Here is a 21,668-nt window from a genome sequence, read left to right as displayed (position 1 = left end):
GTTTTAATGAAAAATCTAAAATGCAAAAGTGGTAAGTAGTAGTAGTAGTAGTTGCTGTAATGGTAGTACATTTGTATGGGTTTTTTTTTTTATTAAAAATCTAAAATACATAGCAGTTGCAGAACTAGCATCATTATTATTTGAACAAAAACCTAAAATAAACAGTAAGCCTGTGGTAGTAGTAGTAGTAGTAGTAGTAGTAGTAGTAGTAGTAGTAGTAGTAGTAGTGGTCATGGAAGTAGTATCGTTTTGATGATTCAAAATCTAAAATACTTAGTAGTCGTATCATCATGTTTTGAACGAATTTCTAAAATACACAACGAACGCTGTTACTGATGGGAAGATTTTGGTTTTAATTATGCAATGAAAAAAAATTAGACAACCACACATCACAGAAAATCAACAAAAACGTTTTAAAGACTTTCTTTTACTTATTTATTTATTTTACAGAAAATGCAACTAAGAAAACTGCCACGAATGTACAGAAAAACTGTGTAAATTTAGGAATTAATACAAATATTTTCCGTCGTGTTTTATTCCGTCAGCGGGCGTTTTTTTTTTTGACGCAGTCGTATTTACGACGTGTTTACGACACTTTTGCACGCAGTAGCTGCTCTGCTTCGACATGGCTTCGTCGTTTTGGAAAGGTGTTGTCGGCGTTGGACTATTCGCTTTAGCCCACGCAGCTTTCTCAGCGGCACAGCGTGAGTTTCGCGTGGAATGACGGGGACATTTGTGTCTAGTTTGTCTTTTATCCCGGGTTGCCCGTCTTTCAGTGGGGGCATGTAAAAAAAAAAATTCAGCTCGCGGGCCTCTTGTTTAGCATTTAAGCTAACGAGAAGCTAACCGAGCGTAGCTCCGCTTTGAACTCATACATTCGTCCTCGCAGCTGGTTTTATTCCGACTAAAACATTAATGTTGACGTTCATACAGCATCGTTTTACTTTAAAGTGTCTTAATGTCAACTCTTCCCCTCAGATCGATCTTATATGCGGCTCACAGAGAAGGAGAACGAAACGTTACCAATTGACGTGAGTTAATATCCGATTTTATTATTTGGTTTCGTGTCTCCGCGTAATCCGATTATGATTTTTTTCCTCCTTTTTGTGTGACAGATTGCACTGCAGGCCTTATTATCGTTCGTGATCACCTGCTATGGGATAGTACACATCGCTGGGGAGTTCAAAGACATGGACGCATCGTCAGAGCTGAAAAACAAGTAAGTGGATTTCTATAGAATATGTGGTTTAAGATCAACAATGTTTAATCGGTGAGTTTGTGGTTCGAATCCCTGGTTTGATAGTCTTTTCCACGGTCAAGAAGTTTAACACATATCGGCCTTAAGTGGCGTTTATTGGATTGAATAATCTGAGGAATGTCCGAATCTTGCATTTTATTTTGAAGGAGAGAAAAAAAAGGAGCAAAAATTGACAGAAATATTCCCCTTTCATACATTGATTTAATATATATTTTTTTGTATTTGACGGTTTTAATAATTGAAAATTTTAAAAACTAAATTGAGACATTGGAACCCTAACCAAACTGACTGTTTAGCAGAGAAAACGATTAAAAAATGTAAACCTTTTATTCTTTTCTGTATCAAGAGAAAAACATTTCTCCACACCATTTATTATCATTTAAAAAGAAAATCCCAAAACAAAATCAGATTTTTTTCCCCCTTTTTAAATGGAAAGAAGTAGATGTTCTGTTTAGCACATGGGAGGGGCTTAAACCCATTTCCAAAGGGTTTCCAGCATTTCTGGTTCGTCCTTTGCAAGCAGAAATGAATTTCAATAGGTTGTTGCAGCACCATCACACTCAGAATGGACGTTTTGTGCTTTCTTAAAGACTATTTCAATGTATTTTCTAAAACATTCTGGGAGGAATTTTCTCTGCGTTACAAACTCTTCTACCAAGTACTTGTAAATATTTGGTCACAGTTGATATTTGTTTACACACATGTAGGCTGGAATGGGCAGTTGGTCCATAAAAGCACAAACGGAATGTTTCCTTGCATTGTAGCTCAAAACTTTTTTTTTTATCCTTTCAAAGAGAATATTCTTTTCAAAAAGAACATTTCCTGACAGATTTACAGATTTTCAAAACAAGAGCTGAAATTCAACTCGTCTAGTTCTGGAGCTAAAATGTAATTAAAAAAACTAATTACAAGTTAGGTTTATGTTAAGTTTGATATAAAATGTACTGCAAAGCTACACATTTTTTTTTTAATTTTCTAAGAGACTGTATACAATTTTCACATTTTTAAGGTTTTTATTAGAAAGTAAACTGCCAAACTAAATGACAAGCAATATTAAAACAGTGACACAAATTTCTATATTTATTCCAGCACCAAACCAATGTCAAATAGTCCCAAATTTGGCCGCATGTGTTGATTAGGCAGGGAAATGTCTCCCTCTGGTGGACATCTGTGAAAATTACAACTTTAACCCAGAATTCATGTGAATCAAATCAGGCTCAGGGAAGAAAAAAAATTAAGGAAAGTTTTAGGGATTTTAACAGGAAATTTACACCAAATGTTTTAATTATATAAAAATCTAACAGATTACTGCTCCACTTTGTATAAAAAAAATGCATCAGAAAGTGTTGTTTTTTTTTGGCACATTAAGATTTGTAGCCTGTTGAAACTGACATTTTTCTATTATTTTTGCACTTTTATTCTTATAAGTTATTGAAACAAATCTTATTTTTGTCCCCTCCCTTAGAACTTTTGACACACTGAGGAACCACCCGTCATTTTACCTTTTCAACCATCGAGGTCGAGTGCTGTTCCGCACGCCGGAGGAGGAGCCGTCCTCCGTACACAACCAGCAGGCCCTCCCCAATCCCATCAGGCTACGCAAGCTGGAGCATTTGCACTGAGACTGGCCTTTTCCTGCCTGCAAGAAAGTCATCGCTCAGATAGAAACTGGTTTTGTTTTTTAGAACTTACGGGGAAAAACCTCTTGAGAACTCATCGTCTCGTTTTCATTTTTATTTGTACATAAACTAATATTCTGTCTAAACATGCATCTCTGTACAGAACCCACTGACTGTGCCAACCCATCCTCTCTCTGTTTGTTTTTTAAGGCGAGTTCTTTGTACAAACGGCATCGAATTACTCTGGAGTCTTAAGATAAAGAAAAGGCTTCCCTGTTTGTCCCTCCTGACATAAGCTGGATTATCCGTGTCCTTTGTATGTCTTTTGTACGAGGCAAATGAAACAAAACCTGTTTATTTCAACAGAAAAAGTAGTTGTGACTGAATTGAGTTAAACCTGATTAAAAAGGGAAGGCCCCCTGATTTCCTGCTGCAGTTATTCATTGATGCCACACGTCTGCTCAAACGGGAACTCCTCCAAAAACGTGAAGAATTCAACGGTACATTCATCTTTTTGTTTCACCTTCGTCTTATTCGAAGATGAGTTTTTTTCATTTAATAAAAGCCGTACTGATTTTACCAAATGTCTTGTATTTTCTAGTTGGACTTATTTTTTGTTTCTTCAGTTTTGGGTCATTTGTTGGGAGGAAATGGGCTGGATGACCTTGAGACTCCAGCATCCAGGCTTCACTTAGCACAGGTGAACACTAGGGGGCAGTAGAGGTTCAGAAAAACAAAACATTTTTAAAACCTGTCTAGTTAAAAGGTAAGAATTAGTGTTTGATATGAAACATTTAAGGCCAACTATAGTGGAAAAAAATACAACAAGTAAAAAATTGTTTTTAACATCAGATCATGTTTAATGGAAAGTCACACCTGGTGTTTTTTAAAATTATTTAATATAAAAAGATTCATGCAAAACCAAAAATGTCAGGATATAAAAGACTCAACAGATCCAGCTGCTGCAGCTTTGCTTCACGGTTTTAGTATAAAAGTGTAAGTTCATAAAACTTTGCTTTTTCATATTTAACAAGTCTACAAAAAAAAAACTTTTTCCCTTCAAAATATTTCTGATACTCTGACATAAATTCACAAAAATAGTCTAAATTTCCTATGAACATTAGAAAGTAGTGTAGGTGTGGAGTCAAAACGGGAACAAAAGGAGGAGCTGGCTTTGGGTCAAACACGACTGAGGACAGACGGGCAGCTGTGCAAAGAGTCCGGAGGGACGGGAACGCCATAAACCAGCAGCTCGCCATCCGCATACGGCGCTCTCTCCGCATATATTGCTGGAGGAGTCGACCCACCGGACGGCGGCAGAGAGCTTCAAAACACTTGGCTGCCATTTCCAAATCTGACTCTCACTATAGTCAAATTAATACTGACGTCATCAAGAGCTCTTTGCATCAAGAGACCACATGTGCAATGAGATATTTTTGTTTTGGCCATTTTCACCATGTAATCTAACACAGTTACCATGGCAACACAGTTTTGAATGCTCAAAACGTCCTTTGTCAGATAGCTTGATGGTTATGGTTATTTTGTACCTCAGTAGTAGTTTTTTTTTTTTTAAAGACCCACTCTGGTGGAATTTTAATCTTGTTTTTGCTTTTTTGTTTGTGGCCAAAATGAGAAAAGCGTGTCATTTTCTAGGACATAGTTTCTGCAGAGCGACAGCAGTTTGTTAGGAATTTGTAGCGGGTGGGACTGTTGATGAGAAGCAACCCCGCCCCCCTTTCCCCTCCTCGTTGCTGAGAGCTCAGAGCAGGGAGCTTGTGGCCCGTCCAGCGTATTTTCTACGCTACAAATAATCTCTCATCTGCTCCTGATTCACAACAATTTGAATTAAGAAATATTCAGAAATGCATCAAGAGAAAAACATTTCTCCACACCATTTATTATCATTTAAAAAGAAAATCCCAAAACAAAATCAGATTTTTTTCCCCCTTTTTAAATGGAAAGAAGTAGATGTTCTGTTTAGCACATGGGAGGGGCTTAAACCCATTTCCAAAGGGTTTCCAGCATTTCTGGTTCGTCCTTTGCAAGCAGAAATGAATTTCAATAGGTTGTTGCAGCACCATCACACTCAGAATGGACGTTTTGTGCTTTCTTAAAGACTATTTCAATGTATTTTCTAAAACATTCTGGGAGGAATTTTCTCTGCGTTACAAACTCTTCTACCAAGTACTTGTAAATATTTGGTCACAGTTGATATTTGTTTACACACATGTAGGCTGGAATGGGCAGTTGGTCCATAAAAGCACAAACGGAATGTTTCCTTGCATTGTAGCTCAAAACTTTTTTTTTTATCCTTTCAAAGAGAATATTCTTTTCAAAAAGAACATTTCCTGACAGATTTACAGATTTTCAAAACAAGAGCTGAAATTCAACTCGTCTAGTTCTGGAGCTAAAATGTAATTAAAAAAACTAATTACAAGTTAGGTTTATGTTAAGTTTGATATAAAATGTACTGCAAAGCTACACATTTTTTTTTTAATTTTCTAAGAGACTGTATACAATTTTCACATTTTTAAGGTTTTTATTAGAAAGTAAACTGCCAAACTAAATGACAAGCAATATTAAAACAGTGACACAAATTTCTATATTTATTCCAGCACCAAACCAATGTCAAATAGTCCCAAATTTGGCCGCATGTGTTGATTAGGCAGGGAAATGTCTCCCTCTGGTGGACATCTGTGAAAATTACAACTTTAACCCAGAATTCATGTGAATCAAATCAGGCTCAGGGAAGAAAAAAAATTAAGGAAAGTTTTAGGGATTTTAACAGGAAATTTACACCAAATGTTTTAATTATATAAAAATCTAACAGATTACTGCTCCACTTTGTATAAAAAAAATGCATCAGAAAGTGTTGCTTTGTTTTGGCACATTAAGATTTGTAGCCTGTTGAAACTGACATTTTTCTATTATTTTTGCACTTTTATTCTTATAAGTTATTGAAACAAATCTTATTTTTGTCCCCTCCCTTAGAACTTTTGACACACTGAGGAACCACCCGTCATTTTACCTTTTCAACCATCGAGGTCGAGTGCTGTTCCGCACGCCGGAGGAGGAGCCGTCCTCCGTACACAACCAGCAGGCCCTCCCCAATCCCATCAGGCTACGCAAGCTGGAGCATTTGCACTGAGACTGGCCTTTTCCTGCCTGCAAGAAAGTCATCGCTCAGATAGAAACTGGTTTTGTTTTTTAGAACTTACGGGGAAAAACCTCTTGAGAACTCATCGTCTCGTTTTCATTTTTATTTGTACATAAACTAATATTCTGTCTAAACATGCATCTCTGTACAGAACCCACTGACTGTGCCAACCCATCCTCTCTCTGTTTGTTTTTTAAGGCGAGTTCTTTGTACAAACGGCATCGAATTACTCTGGAGTCTTAAGATAAAGAAAAGGCTTCCCTGTTTGTCCCTCCTGACATAAGCTGGATTATCCGTGTCCTTTGTATGTCTTTTGTACGAGGCAAATGAAACAAAACCTGTTTATTTCAACAGAAAAAGTAGTTGTGACTGAATTGAGTTAAACCTGATTAAAAAGGGAAGGCCCCCTGATTTCCTGCTGCAGTTATTCATTGATGCCACACGTCTGCTCAAACGGGAACTCCTCCAAAAACGTGAAGAATTCAACGGTACATTCATCTTTTTGTTTCACCTTCGTCTTATTCGAAGATGAGTTTTTTTCATTTAATAAAAGCCGTACTGATTTTACCAAATGTCTTGTATTTTCTAGTTGGACTTATTTTTTGTTTCTTCAGTTTTGGGTCATTTGTTGGGAGGAAATGGGCTGGATGACCTTGAGACTCCAGCATCCAGGCTTCACTTAGCACAGGTGAACACTAGGGGGCAGTAGAGGTTCAGAAAAACAAAACATTTTTAAAACCTGTCTAGTTAAAAGGTAAGAATTAGTGTTTGATATGAAACATTTAAGGCCAACTATAGTGGAAAAAAATACAACAAGTAAAAAATTGTTTTTAACATCAGATCATGTTTAATGGAAAGTCACACCTGGTGTTTTTTAAAATTATTTAATATAAAAAGATTCATGCAAAACCAAAAATGTCAGGATATAAAAGACTCAACAGATCCAGCTGCTGCAGCTTTGCTTCACGGTTTTAGTATAAAAGTGTAAGTTCATAAAACTTTGCTTTTTCATATTTAACAAGTCTACAAAAAAAAAACTTTTTCCCTTCAAAATATTTCTGATACTCTGACATAAATTCACAAAAATAGTCTAAATTTCCTATGAACATTAGAAAGTAGTGTAGGTGTGGAGTCAAAACGGGAACAAAAGGAGGAGCTGGCTTTGGGTCAAACACGACTGAGGACAGACGGGCAGCTGTGCAAAGAGTCCGGAGAGACGGGAACGCCATAAACCAGCAGCTCGCCATCCGCATACGGCGCTCTCTCCGCATATATTGCTGGAGGAGTCGACCCACCGGACGGCGGCAGAGAGCTTCAAAACACTTGGCTGCCATTTCCAAATCTGACTCTCACTATAGTCAAATTAATACTGACGTCATCAAGAGCTCTTTGCATCAAGAGACCACATGTGCAATGAGATATTTTTGTTTTGGCCATTTTCACCATGTAATCTAACACAGTTACCATGGCAACACAGTTTTGAATGCTCAAAACGTCCTTTGTCAGATAGCTTGATGGTTATGGTTATTTTGTACCTCAGTAGTAGTTTTTTTTTTTTTAAAGACCCACTCTGGTGGAATTTTAATCTTGTTTTTGCTTTTTTGTTTGTGGCCAAAATGAGAAAAGCGTGTCATTTTCTAGGACATAGTTTCTGCAGAGCGACAGCAGTTTGTTAGGAATTTGTAGCGGGTGGGACTGTTGATGAGAAGCAACCCCGCCCCCCTTTCCCCTCCTCGTTGCTGAGAGCTCAGAGCAGGGAGCTTGTGGCCCGTCCAGCGTATTTTCTACGCTACAAATAATCTCTCATCTGCTCCTGATTCACAACAATTTGAATTAAGAAATATTCAGAAATGCTATTTTAAGCTTAATTTTCTTTATACATGTCATCCATCATCAGAAAATGCCACAAGGACATGTTAAAAACACAGAAAACAGGATTTTTTTTTAAATCAGAGTGGGTCTTTAAAATTAAATGTGTGTAACGTGTTGCAGCAGAAAACCTCAACAAATGCAGGCATTAATGCCTAACAGCAGCTTGAGATTTGACAATGTGGACAAATAAAAAGCAGAAAATGTCATCTGGACTTTTTAAATTAAACATTTCAGTATCAAAACTCCAGCGTTGCTTTGAAAAACAAACAAACCTGTCAGACCAGCTGAAGAAAGACGGGGTCTCAGAGAGCTGCTTCCTCCTTTGCACATGCTCACTTAAGGATGTGTTGGAGTGTTTGTGTGCGTCAACATGCTCGCCACAGAGACCAAACGCCGAACGCCTCAGTCAACACGAAGAGGCCTGGCCTCCTCCAGCCGGAGCAGAGAGCTGGGACAGACGTGTGCTGCTGAAAGCCGGCATCCGTGTGGGGATCAACTGCCGTGATCGTTGTGAAGCTGCAAACACGGCGGCTGCTGCTCCTCCAACTCCTGAAGGGTCGCCTCCAGCTGCTGGATCAGAACCCGCTTTTTAAACCTGTCAGAAGATGGAGCGGTAACCCGTCAGAACTCCTATTTTCACGATTGTACCCGATCATAACGATACTATTGGAAACCCTTAGATTAAACGTTAAGGAAACAAAACAGTTTTCTCATGGTGGGGGACGTATACAAAGAAATTATTTCTTAAAGTTGCATTTCAGTATTCAAATCAGTGTGAATCAGGAGCAGACAAAAAAAAAAAAGGCTGCTGGAAAAAGACATGGAAAAGCTCCCTGCTCTGCTCCATTCTGATGCATCCACTTGTAGACGACTAGATCCACAAACGTCTTCATTTTCCTCGTCTGAGCTGGAGTCTGGATCTAAACTGTACGGCTGGATCGCTCTGATATCGTTCGCCATTGTTGTTGCACCACTAGAGTTAGAGTGTAAACAGATGATGGGAAGTTCTGCACCAAAGAACTCCTGCTGCTCTAAGGAGACTTGTGCCCTTTTTTAAAATTTAGACTAAAAACGACATCATCGTGATTAAAAGAGGACTGGAAAGGCTTTTACAACAGCCGATTGGATCTTTAATTTGGGAAAAAAATTGGGGTGCAAAAACTATAACTATGACTATTTTTACAGTAAGGTCATCATCTCTCATTTACATGAACAGTTGGCTGCAGAAACTCTCCAAGTAGCCTCAGTGTTTCCTACCTGGCGGCTTCTTTGATGGCGTGATGGATGAAGAACCTCTTCACGGTCTCAGGTCCTTTCACCTGCTGCAGCAGGCCGAGGATGGCCTTGTGGTCTGCACGACAGACAAAGTCCAGCTCTCACGTCAGGATGAAGGTGAACAGAGTCGGACTCGGCGGTTTACCAGGTACTCACTCCGTCCCGGTTTGCGGACCTCCTTGATGACTTGGCTGCGCAGCTCTGCTTGGCTGCCGTCCAGCGGAGCTATGAATATGGTTTCCAAGGCGACGTCAGCATCCGCATCGACGTCGGCATCGGCGTCGTCCGGCTCACTCTGTGGACTCAGACGCTCGAGGCTGTGTTTGGTCTCTGGAGGCGGATCCTCCAGAGGATCCAGCGGAGGTCGGTCCTCCACCGCCCTGACGTCATCTTCCTGATCAGCTGCCACCGCTTTTTCCTCTAAACCCAGCAAAGATGGAGGCTCTGGGTCGGCGTCCGTCTCGTTCTGCCAGCTCTCTGCGGAGTCCGGCCCGGAAACGCCGTCTCCGTTGCTCTCAGTCGCCGGCGTGCAGATGCCACCACCTACAGATGGAATAACATGGACCGGTGCGACATCACAAGTCTACTGTCGGTACGAATCCTCTCCACTGACCAGAGCAGAACATTTATGCTACCTTTGTGCTGAGGAGCGGGTTTGAGGAGACTTTGAGGGGTCTGGACCCCTGACAAAGCCTTTCCCGCCGCCGCGTGGTTATTCCCCGGTGGAGTCTGCGGTCGTCGCAGCAATGGCGACATGCTCCGCCTCCGCTTCAGGGTTGCATTGGAGTTGGGGTCGCCAGACATCCCCCTTTTCTTGTTCTGAGGACCTGCGACAAACTCATCTGCCTCGTCGATCATCATCCCCTAGAGAGCGGCAAAGGCGGGAGGGGTGAGAGGCGCGACCTCCACACGTTGGCGAGCGCCCCGGCGTAGGAACCGGCTTACCTTCTTGTCCTGCTTGAAGGGATTCCCAAACGTGTGCAGGCGCTTTGGCTGGTCGGGGTCGATCTCTCTCAAAGGAGACGGCATCATTTTGAGGTATTCCTGATAGTTTCCCATCTGAGCCACCGGAATGCTGTGCAGGTAATCTAACGGGAAAAACATTCGCCGTTTAAAAACAGAAATCCTCGTTGTCATCATCGAGGAACGTACCTTCGTCCTGCCCTCGGATCAGCCTCAAAGACGTCCGCAGCAGATTGGAGCGCATCCGGGTCACCTGATCCAGAAGATTCCTTCTGGGAATGTCGTAGGCATTCCGGTACGCTTGAGGCTTCACATCCTACGAGAATCCAGAATCCCAGTAAGAGGAAGAACCTTCCAGACTGCGTCACAGCCGAGCGGACCCACCTTATTGAGGAGAGCGATCTGGAAACCGGCAAACTCCTTAAAGTTGATGTCTGCCAGGCGCAGAGGCCCCTCCCCCGTGATTCCCTGCAGGAGCTGCTTGAAGTCCCCCCGGTGGGCCAGCAACAGCGAGCTGGAGTGGTTCTTCACCTTGATGCCGCTTTCCTGGGGAGCCTTTTTACCCACCGACACAATCAGGCGGTCCGACTCCACCTTTGCCTTCAACCAAAACAAAACAGTGTTTGACTGGTCTTACCCTTGTGCTGTCATATGGGGTCAAGATGACCCCACCCTTACATTGACGTGTTCTCCTTACCATGACAAAGGTGGATAAAGGTGGAAAGATTTCATGTAATCCATGGACACCAGTGAAGATCACAAATCATTGAAGAAAAAAGGTTCAGAGCACTGTCTAGTGGGTCTATATGACCCAACTTCCAATGTTAATCATCTGGACCCCACAAGACAGCACAAGGGCTAAAAGTGCAGCTTATTTTCAGGCTTTACATCCAAGCTCATTTTTTTAAATTTTGGGGATAAATAAATATTTTTTTCAGATTTCTTTTACACAAAAAAAACATTTATACGCCCCCCCCCATACCCATCGCTCTGTAATCTAATTTAAGTCGGAATGTAGAAATCAGTGGATTATTGTTGAAGTTACAACAAAACACATCTATCAGCTGTCAGAGAATTTCAAAAAAAAAAAATATATATATATATATATATATATATAAAACACGATCCCGAACGTGGGTCGACCCGTGATCATGAAAATGGAACGCAGCATCGTCTTGTGAGATAAATGTGCAGTGAAGTATTTGTAAGGCTGGTGGACGTTCCACGCACTTATGACGTGTGGGTGGTGCTGTGGTGGTACGCCACACTCAAGTCGTTGGTATGGTGAAAGTACTGGTCCAATTTCCTAAATTCCCCATACTTATCAGGTGAACAGCACGAACAGTCCCGAGGGTTTGGAGAGGGATTGATAAAAAATGAGAAATCCGTACGACACGCCTGCGCCTCACCTACTTCACCCTACACTCCTACCTACTGCCCACAGCAAGCCTGCAGAAAAAAATGATAATCAATTTGGCTCTACGGGTTCCATGACCTTCAAACTTTTCAAAAGTTTGGTAATCAGGCTCGTTTTCTCACTGAGAATTTTTATGTTTGTTTTTTTATTTATTTTATTTTACGTTTTGAATGTTTACATTTTTATTGTAAATGTAATTTATGGTTTTTCTCCCTGACCAAGACTCCCTTGAAAAAGAGATTCTTCATCTCAACGGGACATTTCCTGGGTAAATAAAAGTTGAATTAAAAAAAAGGAAAATTAAAAAAAACGAAGGTTTTGTGTCATAAATGATGTTTTTTTTATTTCCAAAATTGAACTTTTGTCGTCCATAGCAACAATATCTGCAGTGTTACCGTGCGTTATCGCGTCACCTCAAATATAAAACAAAATGTTATAAATTTTCATTTTGAAAGTACAATGGAAGTTTTTGTTTAGAAACTAGCGCTCGTTTCCTGTTTCTCTGGTGTTTTGTAGCGAAGTTGAGGCGACAAAAAGACTGGAAATAGAACTCCTGCTGATAAAGACGGCGTTGTGGAGAGACAGATAACGCGACGTTAACATTCTGACTGATCCATTCATGTTCTAACAGAGACGCACCTCAGACCCATCAGCGAAAATTCTCATCCGTAAGGAGAATTGAGTGATTTCTTCTTCATTCTAGGAGGACAACAGTGTGAATGTTTAAACTGAAACTGCTCAAAATAGCAGAATTTGTTGGCCTGACATCTACCAGAAGCGTTTTTCCACCCTTTAGTGCGTAAACAGCACCAGAACGCGACCTGTCACATTGCTGGGTCAGGGGAGGATTCAGTCACCTGCTGGTTCAGCTTTTTCAGGTAGGAAATAACGCTGTAACTGAGCCCACAGTCCAGAGTGTCGGCGATAAGGTTCGGGGCTCCCATCATCCTTAGCGCCTTCTTCAAGGGCTGTTGTGAGACACCAGGGAAAATGTGAGCACTTTGATATTTCAGGGAGGAACAAACCGACGGCCGTTTGGTTACCAGGAGGTAGTACGGAGGCGTCGTCTTCAGATACAGCTCGAAGGCCTGTCGCCACTTGAGGTTCGGTTTCAGTTTGTGGACTTTGAAGAGGTCGTCTGAAACGAGGGAAAGGCGGAGTTAGCCGGCCGGCCGCTCTGAGCCTGACGGGGTCGGACGGGGCGGTGGAGCTCACCGAGGAGCGGAAGCAGGACCGGGTAGTTGTAAGGCATGACAAACAGGTTAACGCAGGTGAGGGTGGTGCTGGCTTTCAGGTATCCGAATGGCTGTCCCAAGTCGGTCTGCTTCCCGCTGTTACTGACAAACACCTGCAAAGAAACCAGTTCATGAAGCCCACGTCTGCTCGTCTCACCATGTGGACTCTGCCACAGGACTTACCTGCCAGCACATGTGAGGAGACTTCCTTTCCAGAATGTACTGAGTGAGGGGCGAGGGCTCCAGCTCGTACTTGTCAAAGGGGAGCTTCTCGATCACCATGGGCTCACAGTCCACGCAGGAGAAGCGCACCAGCGGGTGGGCGGAGCGAGGCGGCTGGGGATGAACGGAGAGACGGGTCAGGGGACATTCACCAGGAGTGACGGCGAAGAACAGCGCCTCATGAAGACTTTAACGCCTCATCACACAGAGTCAGTGTCGAGGTCACCGAGTGAACAGAACAAAAGGAGAGCCGGGCAGACGGAAAGGATACAGACAAAAAAGCGTTCGGGAAAAGGGTTTTGGAGCCAGAATCTTGCTAAACATTTAAAAGGTAGGAGGTCTAAATGCCAAAATACACGTTTTTGCAATTCTGAGCATGACTAAGCAAATATCAGAACTCCCCCTTTGCACGTCCGTTCTGAAGGACATTAAGAATCTGTGCCGTTCAGAAATAAAAGTCAAGCGGGCCGTCTGTCTCCGCATTCACCTGGTGAACTTCATAAGTATATCTGCTGTGCTGCTGCGAGTGAGGAACACCGTGACTTCAGAGACATGCCAAAATGCCCAACAGTGTGTTTTTGTATGCACGTGTGGCCTCTGTGTTCACATCCATCCATTATCTAAACCCACGCCATCCCTTTTATGGTCACGAGGTTGCTGGAGCCTATCCCAGCTTTACTCTTGACCAAGTGAGTGTGACGTCACCCATGAAAAAATGGTCACTTAAATAAAGTCAATCCAGTTGACCTTTTTTAATACATGGGTTGGAGCCAAAGTCGTCAGTGGTGATTGGTCCCAGTCACCGTTTCTATGGCAACCACTCAGTCCAGTTCTCATACAGTCCATGCTTCACAACTAGGAGCAATCTGGAGTCACCAGTTAACCTATAAAGCATGTTTTTGGGGACTGTGGGAGGAAATCTGAGCCCCCCGGAGAAAACCCATGGATGCACAAGAAGAACACGCAAACTCCACACGGAAGACCCCGGCATTTAAACCGGGGTCTTCCGTGTGGAGCCCTGTTTTTAGCATACGATCTGAAAATAGCTCTGTATAAAACAGGTATGGGGGGGGCTGATATACTTTCCCTTTAAGACCAAAACTTACACATGAAGCATAACATAAAGGTGCAAAAAATTTTTAAAAAAACAGCTCAGTGGCCTAGTGGAAGAGTGTCCAACCTGTGACTGGAAGGTCGTGAGTTCAAATCAAGGCCGAGTTATACCAAAGACTTTAAAATGGGACCCAATGCCTCCCTGCTTGACATTCAGCATTAAGGGGTTGGGGTGGGACCAAAAAGCAAAACAAAAAAGAACCACTTCCTCTGAAAGTGCAGAACAACGGAAAACTTCAGTTTTGTGTTTACAAACCGTCACAGAATTAGGGGACTTAACGACATGAGGACGACATGAGACACCTTTGCTTACCAGAGTTGGAGAGTTCTGGTCCGGCCAGAAGGACTCTGGGATGGGCCAGTGACCCACCGGAACCCCCGTCTTTGGGTTGGGTCTCACATAGATCAGCTTGTGGCAGCTGTGCCACGCGTTCGGGCTAAAGGACTGCGCCGGTTGGCTGGACTCTGCTGAGTTTTCTGCAAAAACCAGACATGAGGGAGACGCCGGCAGACGAGGAGAGGCTGATCTTACTCTGAGACTTGACCAAACCAAACCCATTTCGATCATCTTTTGATCAACTTCAAAAAGTGTTCCACGTGGGCTTTTCATTCTGATGATGCCGTTTTTAGCCAAAAATGCTGTCGTTTTCTAGGACATAGTTTCAGCAGAGCGGCAGGAGTTCATTTTAGAAATTCACCTCTGAGTTGTGGGCGGGACCGTTGGCGTGGAGCAACCCCGCTCCCCCTTCCCCTCCTTGTTGCAAAGCGGAGTGGAGCAGGGAGCTTGTGGCCCGCCCACCGTATTTTCTACGTCACAAATAAGCTCTTTTTCAAACTCAAACACTCAGAAATGCAATTTAAAGCTCACTTTTCTACATATATGCACATTGTCATCAGAAAAAGGCTACAAGAACACTTGAAAAACAGTGGAGTGGGTCTTTAAGAAGACTTTTTAAGGACACGGGGTCGGTTCCTCTGTGTGTATGAAGAACCAAACCTCACCTTCAACGACAATCGGATCCGGCCCGGTCTTTTCAAAATGCAGGACAACACCACTCTGAACCTTTTGGACCAGAGACTCCAGACACTGGTTTAACATCCGCTGCGTTCGAACACAGTACGACCGTCCTGGAAAATCAAAGGCAGCACTGACGCCTGTCCGTTTGGAGCAGGAAGTGAGCGGAGCGGAGCAGCGGGACGAACCTCCAGTGACTTCACACATCTGAGTGATGGCAGACTCGTCTGTGGGAACGCTGCCGAGCTGCTCGCTGTCCGGCGCGGACGCTCCAGGCAGCCTCAGAACTAGTGCAAACAGACGCTGGTCCCAGCGAAAGGGTTCTTTGGTCAGCTCACTGCCAGCCAGGGGGGAGTTCAGAGGCAGATGCAGCTGCAGAACGGAGGGAAAAAAAACGTCACCTGACCTCCACTGTTCCTACCAATAAAGTTTATTATTGAAATATAACCTTGTTGTGTAAACGCGCTTAAGGGCGCACTGCCAATTTGATTCAGATCGCTCTTTCTTTGTGAAGAGGACAATCGGTGGCGCAGTGGAAGAGTGTCTGCCTCGAGACTGGAGGCCGTGGGTTCAAATACACAGTCAAGTTGCACAAAAAATTGAAAATGCCCTTCTGCTCGACACTCAGCATCAAGAATTTGAGCCAGCAACCTCTCAGGCGGTTTTAAACCCCCAAAAGGCATGGGAATAATTAATATAGTGTAATCATTTTCTACCTATCTGCTATCAGTGACAAAGTTTACCAAAAAAAATTGTAATTTCTTTTTAATCCTACACTTAGATCCTAACTCCTTTATAGCTTTATTGCTGCACTTGTAGATCAACTAAAACTGATATTTTTTTAATTCAAACTCAGAATATTTTGCAAAATCATTGAAAACTTATAACAGCCTCTATGACTTTAAAATGTGCTCTTTTTTTGTAAAAAAATAGTCCCCCCAACATGACGTTTGCAGTGACAGAACATGGAATGAGTGCAAACTAAACACTAATGCTGCGCTGTGTGTTCTACAACACACTCATTTGGGGGATTTTGGTGGTGGTCTCACCTCATCCGGCACCCCGGAGCTGTGCGTCAGCTTGTTGCCGTCGGTGATAGTGATGATCACAGACGGCTCGAGGAAGAAGGGGTTACGGCCCTGAGGGGGAACATAATGCGCAGAAATTAAACTTCAGCTCAGGGAAACAGTAGAGGCCGGTTTGTCGAGTCTGTTTGCATGTTAAACACTGATCTGGGATCTGTCAAACGCAAACCTGCTCTCGTAATCTGCAGCAACAGATAAGCTTTTATTTTAAATGTTAAACAGAGAGGAGAACCCACATGCAGCTCTGCAGCTGCAGCTAAGAGTCTTTGTTTTGGGTCAGAAGTGGAGGTGTGCGCTGCAGAACGTCCTCGCGCTGCTGCTCTTACACCGTTGAGGTCGGGCCTTTCTAATTAGAAACATACAGGGAATGCCTAAGCAGATTTACACTCTCCTCATGCACACCGCTCGGCAGGCTGTGGTAATCCACCTCTGCACTGGAGCAGGGCTTTATGGGAAAGATGCGAGGAGAAAATAACTGTTGAGGCAAGGTTGAGTGGATTAAGCTGCAGTCGAAAGTCAATATTACTCTTGTTATCTTCAGGTGGAAGAGTGAGGAGAATCCCAGAGAGGGTGCTCTCATGATTATAGGAACCCTATATATGTGACTAAACCATAGCCCACTATTATTTATAGTTGAATAATCCAGTGTGATATGTTTCCTTTACCACATTAGACATGTTTTCTGAATGTTTCAATTGCTGTCAAACCGTATATTTATCATTTTCTCCCACAGACTACAGGTTACCTGTCCATAGTTGTCGATTCCCGAGACAAGACGGTTCAGGTTAAGCAGGTCGAAGGCCGTGCGGAGAGCGTGGCCTAATGTCGTCAGCCCAGATGCCTGCAGGTTCTTAAGCTCGCACATGAACGTGGCGTGATTCTCCTTCCAGCCTGCCTGAAACACACGCAGGCGGCGGATGGCGTGAGGACACTACCGCACAGCAAAAAACGAACCAATACCGGGAAAAACAGATGCATGCCCAGTCACAAATACATGCCATGCTTTTACAGAACACATGAGCACCGCTCATCCAACTGTTTGCAACTATAAGATTGTGGGAAATGTGGTCCAAACGAGATAAATCTGTTTAATCGGAATGTACAGCAGAGGATGTTTTTTTTAGACATTTAATTTTTCTCAGCAGTTTCCTTTTAATAATCAAAACATTTTTACAATTTTAAGCTTAAACTGCATTCCTAAAATGGCTGGTTTAAAAAAAATAGGGATTTCAAAATTGCATTATTCAAAAAACAGAATGACACAGAGGACAGGTCAATTTACACTCACACACATGTGCATGTCAACACATATACAGCACAGATGTGGATTCAGATTTATGGAAGTTGGTCAAAAAAAGAAGTTCCTACAATAGCAAATAGGAGTCAGATTTAGATTGGTGCTTAGGATCATAAAACTTTGACAAGACAAAGATAAAACTGTGTTTTTTCCCCCAAAAAAACGCTTAAAGATAGAGTCTTTTTTTTTTGGTTTTCATAATTTGAGCTGAATATTTAGAAGCTAAGGAGGTGGACCTTAACGCTCTTGGACTTGGAAGCCACAGCGAGACTTCCATTCACAACATGCATCCGTCCAGAAACCGCTTCCCATCGCTGAACATTACCAAGAGATGGACTCCCACTCAAGGGTTTAAGTGCTCACTCGCATCTCTCTGTGGTCAAACGCTAATGTCCTGCAAGCTGGCCTCTTTAGAGGAAGACGAAGGAAAAATAGACACAAAACACATCAACGGGCAAAAGGAACAGGATTCAAAATGTGGGTTCGTGTTTTGTCTAAACTCCTGCAATGAGAGAGGGAAATGACAGAAATCCCACTTGTTGTTATTTTTTTCCCCCGTCTCCCTCTCCATCAACAATCTGTGACGGCACAGAGTAGCCTCGATTAGTAGAATCTCCTCATAACCCTTCACCGCATCAAGCAGTCAGAGACAACAAAGGGGCCCAGTTATAAGACAAAAGGAGACGTTGAGGACAGAACCTCACAGAAAAGGAGATTCTAGCAAACACCACCACCAAGACGACTTTATCAGAGGCACGACTGCCCACTTCTGACCAGACGCCGCTCCGACAAACACGTCCACGCTCAGGTTTTCTGCTCGCTCTGTTGATAAACTTATTGCTGAACCAGCTTGTTTTGGTTTTTTTTTTTTTGCTTTTAGCTAAACTACAACGATAAATGCAGTCATTTTCTGACTCAAAAACCCAATTTTTTCCTGGTTGGGATGCCTGATCTCCTGACTACCAGAGGAAAATAAAAAAATCTGTCCCGTCAAATTTGTTTTTTTAATCCACCAAAAACTAAAAAGACCCACCCCTTCACATTTCACATTAAAAAGCCCCAAACGTCCTCTGTAGATCCCTGAATGCAGTAGTTGGGAAATATTCAGGTAAAAAAAACAATAAGACGACAAATTTACATAGCTGGAAGTCAGGAAGTTAAACAAAAAAAGGTTTAAGTGACCAAAATGAAACCAAAACTGTCAATATTGTCATTCTTTTTGAGACACAAACACAAAATAGATAAGAAAACTGATGAGTTCAGGAAGAGCACAAACTATAACGTTTAAAAAGGTTTAAAGACCCACTCAAATCATCTCTTGGTCTATTTTTAAAGTGGTCTTTTTATTAAGATTACGGCTTATTCAGCCAAAAAACGGTCTAGTTACCTAGGACAATATATTCTGCAGAGTGGCAGGAGTTCATTAGAAATTCGCCTGAGTTGTTGGCGAACATTAGCGCACAGCAAGCCTGCCCCCACTTCCCATCAACCCTTTGTTAACACTCTCTCCTGCTAGATTACAGCTCCCCACAGCCCCACAAGAAACAAAGACGTAGCTTTTTCCAACTGCGTTTTTTATCTGCTACTTGATTTAAATAAAGGACAACTCAAAAATGCAGTCTTAATCTTAGCTGTCTCCATTTTCAGAACAACGCCACAAGAACATGTTAAAAACAAATTATTTTTTTTGAGCGGGTCTTTAATTGCTGGCAGACTTTTTTTTAAATATTTATTTGACACTATAAAATATTTTATGTTATGCTTTGTTATTCCAAAATATACATTTGGGATGATCAAAGTAGTGTTTGCAGTTGTTTTTTGGTGCTGTTGCTACAGGTTAGTGTTGTTTTATCCTAAAATAGGTCGTTAAGAAAAGTATGGTTGCGGACCAGCTACTGGGGCAAATAAGGGACTGAGGGGAACATTTGGGGGCATATATGGGGTATCTATGCCCCCAAAAATTTGAGGCATGGAGAGATCTAAGCTAGACCTAAACCAATAAACAGAGCGGATGACAAGATCTTTACTAAAGTAAAGTTAATGTAGAAATCAAAGGTCATTTTTAAAAGGGTAATTTAATAAGAATATATTGCTTCGTCAATTTTTTTTTATTGATCTGTACCAGTAAACATGAACAAAAACAAAAATACATATTTATAAGTTAAAAATGTCGCGATAAAAAGAGGGCTCATCAAGTTTTCCCTACAGCTGGCCAATGGGAATGCGTGGTTGGCAGAAGGGGCGGGGCGGTGAATGATTGGCAGTCTGGTTAACCAATCAAAACATTGTAGTGACTAAACATCCGTGCTACGTCACAGCTGATCAAACATCACCCCGCCTCCTTCTCAACGCCCGAGACGGTTCTCGACACAAAAGCAAAATGTCCGCTGGATGTTCGGAGGCAGTGCGGCTCCGGGGCTGCGGATATTCGAGCAGTAATTGGCCGCTTTCGCCGCTCAGCCCAACCGAACGGATAATAAAGTATCACAGAGATTTACGTGCGACGTGTTCAATATAAAAACTGCATCACTTGCAAATTACCTTCACTCCGTATGGTGGCTCATCGAATGTAACTAGCATGTACCTGTCGCCTCTACTAGCCGGGTCTCGGGCACGCAGCTGTCAAAAAAAATAAATAATAACAAAACATCATAAATTAAACTCGACCGATCCTTCCAGGAACCGCAGACTCACCAAAGGTGCATCTTACTTAATACAAATCGGGGTAAAATCCTTCTTTACCTTCATAAAGACCTCAACCGCGCCTTTAGCAACATCCAGATATGTCGTACCCAAATAAGTGCGCTGATTCATAGAGGCGGACGTATCTAACAGGAAAAGTAAAATAGGCATTTTAAACGTAAAGCCGCGGTGGTATGTTTTTCTAAAATAATTGTTGCCCACATATGACCTATCATGCGGCCAAACAGTTCACACACATGTGTATTTATATATGTAATGATAAGCCCCCCCCCCCTCAAAAGAGGGCCGTTGCCTCTACCCTCTCTGAATCTGCCTTTCTAGAGCTATGTCTCAGCTCGCGCTGTTCAACTTCTGCTCCTAACCGAAGGGCACGCCCATCGCCCCCTGCTGCCACCCCATTGGTCAAGCCTTGAATGCTGACCACGCCCATCGCTATTAAAAATTTATAAAGACCTTGTAACAGTTAGTCGGGCTCTCTTCATCGACTGGTTTATATGGGGTTTTTATTTTTGGATTAAATCCACAACGCAAAAGGCTGCACGTTTACGTCATCTTTCCAGGACAACCTGGTTTTAAAAGTGAAAGTTGTTTCCGCGGGGAAACATTTGCTATCAAGTGTCCTCTCATCCCGCCTTCTCCTGCTCCCACAAACACAAGGAGACACTACTAACTCTCTCGCTCGCCCATCCAACTGCTGCGTTTAGGGGTCCGCATGATGTCCGTTTTTTTCCAAGTCATCAAGAACACGTGCAGTGCGCTGCAGTTACGTGACTTTAATAAGTTAAGACCCACGACAAAAAGACACGAATCTTTAATCACCGCAGTTTCACTACATGTTTATAACGTGTGCACAATTAGAAACGTGTTTAAAATATTTTAATATGTTTAAGCTTTACAAAGCATCGAAAGCGCAAAAGAACAGAGCAAAAAAATCCCCGGGGAACGTCTCATATGCTTAGAGGTAAACAAACGTGGTTTTGATTTCTGAGACAGGTTGGAATTGAGGTTTACATGACATATGTTCAATTTTAGTGGGATTGCAGAGTAAATATGTTTTTTTCCTCAGCAAAACAGAACAGATATCAAACACTTAACAGTTTGTAATTGTGGATTACATATATTAACTAAAATATCTGGTAAGAATCATTTCTCTATAATAAACCTGTTTAGTAATCAAATTACTCTGATAAAAATCGTGTTTTTTGGTGTTTATAACATGTTATTGTGGCATTTTTCTCCAAATGGAGGACATAAAACTAAGAAAATTAACCTTTTGTATGTCTTTATTTAAACGGTTGTGAATCCAGATCAGATGATGTTTGAAAAAGCTTAAAGTATTGACGTAGGTGCAGGTACAGTCAGTGGGGCACAAGCTCCCTGCTCCGTTCCATTCTGATGCATCTACTTGCAGACAAATAAATCCATGTACGTCTTTGT

The 21,668-nt window shown here is 42.3% G+C and overlaps 2 protein-coding genes across 2 annotated transcripts; one reads left to right on the top strand and one right to left on the bottom strand.

Annotated features, from left to right (window-relative positions):
* Positions 1 to 546: 546 nt before the first annotated feature.
* Positions 547 to 3,461, top strand: mmgt1 (membrane magnesium transporter 1). The gene is made up of 4 exons (XM_004073576.4): positions 547 to 704; positions 979 to 1,031; positions 1,116 to 1,219; positions 2,724 to 3,461. Exons 1-4 carry the CDS (start codon positions 626 to 628, stop codon positions 2,878 to 2,880), a joined length of 393 nt encoding a protein of 130 aa, XP_004073624.1. The 5' UTR covers positions 547 to 625; the 3' UTR covers positions 2,881 to 3,461.
* A 3,397-nt stretch (positions 3,462 to 6,858) lies between these two features.
* On the bottom strand, positions 6,859 to 20,594 carry ints6l (integrator complex subunit 6 like). The gene is made up of 18 exons (XM_011480519.4): positions 20,271 to 20,594; positions 20,070 to 20,147; positions 16,977 to 17,126; positions 16,196 to 16,285; positions 15,335 to 15,518; positions 15,134 to 15,259; positions 14,445 to 14,608; positions 12,980 to 13,132; positions 12,777 to 12,909; positions 12,605 to 12,699; positions 12,419 to 12,529; positions 10,529 to 10,744; positions 10,334 to 10,460; positions 10,127 to 10,269; positions 9,817 to 10,045; positions 9,338 to 9,724; positions 9,164 to 9,257; positions 6,859 to 8,501 (listed from the first exon to the last, which is right to left on the bottom strand). The coding sequence occupies exons 1-18, from the start codon at positions 20,379 to 20,381 to the stop codon at positions 8,399 to 8,401; spliced, it is 2,694 nt and encodes an 897-aa protein (XP_011478821.1). The 5' UTR covers positions 20,382 to 20,594; the 3' UTR covers positions 6,859 to 8,398.
* Between the last annotated feature and the right edge of the window lie 1,074 nt (positions 20,595 to 21,668).

Source organism: Oryzias latipes, chromosome 10 (genome assembly GCF_053564925.1).
Source record: "Oryzias latipes strain Hd-rR chromosome 10, Olatipes_Hd-rR_3.1".
NCBI lineage: Eukaryota > Metazoa > Chordata > Actinopteri > Beloniformes > Adrianichthyidae > Oryzias > Oryzias latipes.
Note: the sequence above shows the minus strand (reverse complement) of the source record. Positions and strands in the feature narration are given on the sequence as shown.